Source organism: Elephantulus edwardii, unplaced genomic scaffold, assembly GCF_000299155.1.
Source record: "Elephantulus edwardii isolate Elephantulus edwardi_28Jun2011 unplaced genomic scaffold, EleEdw1.0 scaffold00005, whole genome shotgun sequence".
Lineage (NCBI taxonomy): Eukaryota > Metazoa > Chordata > Mammalia > Macroscelidea > Macroscelididae > Elephantulus > Elephantulus edwardii.
In genome coordinates, this window is record NW_006399755.1 from 9,306,673 (window position 1) to 9,309,357 (window position 2,685).

The 2,685-nt window shown below is 40.7% G+C and overlaps 1 protein-coding gene across 5 annotated transcripts in view; it reads right to left on the reverse strand.

Annotated features, from left to right (window-relative positions):
• LRP8 (low density lipoprotein receptor-related protein 8, apolipoprotein e receptor) overlaps positions 1-2,685 on the reverse strand; it is a 91,947-nt gene that overhangs the window by 8,674 nt on the left and 80,588 nt on the right. For all 5 annotated transcript variants that reach the window (XM_006879699.1, XM_006879700.1, XM_006879697.1 and 2 more), the window contains one exon: positions 1,680-1,748. In XM_006879699.1, the coding sequence (XP_006879761.1) occupies positions 1,680-1,748 (69 nt within the window). The remainder of the gene's footprint in view (positions 1-1,679; positions 1,749-2,685) is intronic.

The following is a 2,685-nucleotide window of genomic DNA, read 5'->3' on the forward strand; positions in this document are numbered from 1 at the left end:
CTGCCAATTGGCCCAGTGGTGAGAATATTTGTCTTCTTGACATTGAGATCAAAATACACATAGGCAAATAGTTTGAAATAAAGATGGCAATGCAAGTCAGAAGGAAAGAATGGACTATCCAGTAAACAGGTTTAGAAAACTAGTCAGGCATATGATAAAAAAAAAAGTTTCATCCCAAACTCAGAGCACACACCAAATTAAATTCCAAACTGATTATGTGTCAAAATACTAAAAAAATACATTTAGAGAAAGAAAAATCTAGAATATTTTAATAATTTAGAATAAGACAGGCCTTCTTATGCAAGAGAAGACCAACTCTAACCATAACATAGCAGATTGACATATCTGCTACTTCAAAATTAAAAAGTTTATGTGCAGCACAACATATCATGAGCAAACTTAAAATTTAAGTGGCAGACTGGGAAAAATATTTTAACCTTTCAGAAAGGTTTACTACTCATTTATATGTAAGGAAGACAGAGGAATCATTGCTTTGAGTTGTGGTGTTGGAGAAGAGTCTTGAATGTATATATCCCAAGGACTGCCAAAAGAACAAACAAGTTTGTCTGCCAGGAAGTACAACCAGGTGCTCCTAGGAGGCAAGGAAGGTGAAACTTTGTCTCACACACTTTGGGCATGTTGTCTGGGGGGGCCAGTCCCCAGATAAAGACATCATGCTGGGAAAAGTAGAAGGTCAGAGAAAGAGTGAAGACCCTTAATAAGACAGATGGATATTCCGACAATAGTGATGGGCTCATATCAGAGATGGTGAGGATGGCACAGGAGAGAGCAGATTACGATCTGTTGTTCACAGGGTCGCTATGAGTTGTAGTCAACTCAATAGCACCTAACAGAAAGAATGTGTAAATATTTCTACATATAAGGGTAAGACAAGGGGCCAATAAAAAAAAATAAGGAAAGACAGTAAAGGATAAAATATAAATACCCAGTAATCATACGAAAAGATGCTCACTCTCACAGGGAAATATAAGGCAGATAATACTTTTCACTCCTCAGATTAACTTCTGCCCTCTTCTTTGCTCACAGTCCAAGTTAAATGCTTCTTCAGCCATTCCACCCAGCTCAGTGCATATACAGCTGTCTTATGGCTCAGTCACAGTACAATGAAATGATCGGTGCATATGTACCCCACACCTCTTTGCCTACAAGACTACAAACTTAAGGTGGACAGGAAGCATATGTTATTCATCTTTAACTACTCTCCCTTCCCCTTATCACAATCTGGTATATACTAACTGCTTGATAAATGTTTTTCTGAGAACTAACCAGAAAGCAAGCCACCATGGCCTGTGAAAAGAATGGTGGGCAGCTCTGGTCATTAACTCAAGAACTATTTTACTTCCTACCACATGACAGACACGGCTAAGAGCTGGAGCGAGTGAGAAAGTGAGGCACCAGCTCTTTCTTCACAGATTCTATGGTGATTTCCACATGGCTAGAACACAAACTGGAATTAGAGGGTAATGAGGAGGCATCTTGGGGCTGAGTCCTGAAGAGGCTGTGTGCCACTCTGATAGACCAAATTAACTTGAACTGAAAAATGGCAGGAAAACAACTGGGGCAGAAAGAGCCGATGGGTCAGGTCAGTGGGCCAGTGCTTTCCATATGTCCTCAGCAAGATCTCTATTTTCTGTCCAGTGACTCAGGGCCATACTCACCCATGGGCACAATGATCCCAATGACAGCAGCAGTGACTGTTGAACCCATCTTTCCACCTTCGTTCCCATCTGCAAAACACAGACATTTGCGGAATGATGCCCAGCAGTGAGAACTATCCAACTGCTTCTCATTCTTATTCCTAAACGATGATCCTGGTTAAGAGTCAACAATTCAGTCTTTCCAGGTCTTATCAAAACTCCTGAGAGTGGGGTGAAGGAAATGGGAAGGATCTTTTGTGAAAAGCAATGTATTCAAACTTTGTAAATAAATCAGAAAATAAAAAAAAATCAAAACAAAACCAAAACACAACTCCTGAGAGGCAAGCAGGAAGGAGTGATCTCCATTTCACAGATGGGGAAATTGCATCTCACTAAGGCTTCTGAGGTCTACTAGATAAGTAATAAAGCCAAATTTGAACCCAGGACATAACTCCAAGTTCAGTGCTCTTTCCTCAGCAGCACAGTGGTAAGCATCTGCGACAGTGCATGGCAGAGAGAGCCCTTCAGTCTTTATGTTGTCGACTGCCTGGGCCAGTTGCTGTTTTTAGTCAGTATCTGCTGCTTGGTGGTGAAGCCCGTGTGTTGCACAGCTAACCAAAAGGCTTCATGCCTCCTATTGTTGGAATCCACCAGTGACTCTAAGGGAGAAAGATGAGCGACTCCCTCCTATTAAAATTTACAGCTGCAAAAACCAAGTGAAAATATTGAGGTTTTACTGTCTGCTGTTTTGTTATTTTTTATGGTCTATCCATCTATAGTATGAGTTTATATTTAAGAAATAATTACGCTTCAACAATTTCGATCCTCCCAGAAGAGCTGTGAGTGAGCATTAACATTACTGGTAAGTATATTCATTTTCTCCTGGACACAAGAGCCTACTATTTGGTCCTAAAAGCCTTCTGAGGTCTCAACTCTTCTATTTCTTAGTTGTTGGAATTGATGGAAAACCTCATAAGCAGCTCCTTACTTCACCTCTGCCTTGCATGCAGACTTCCGAGCTGTAAAA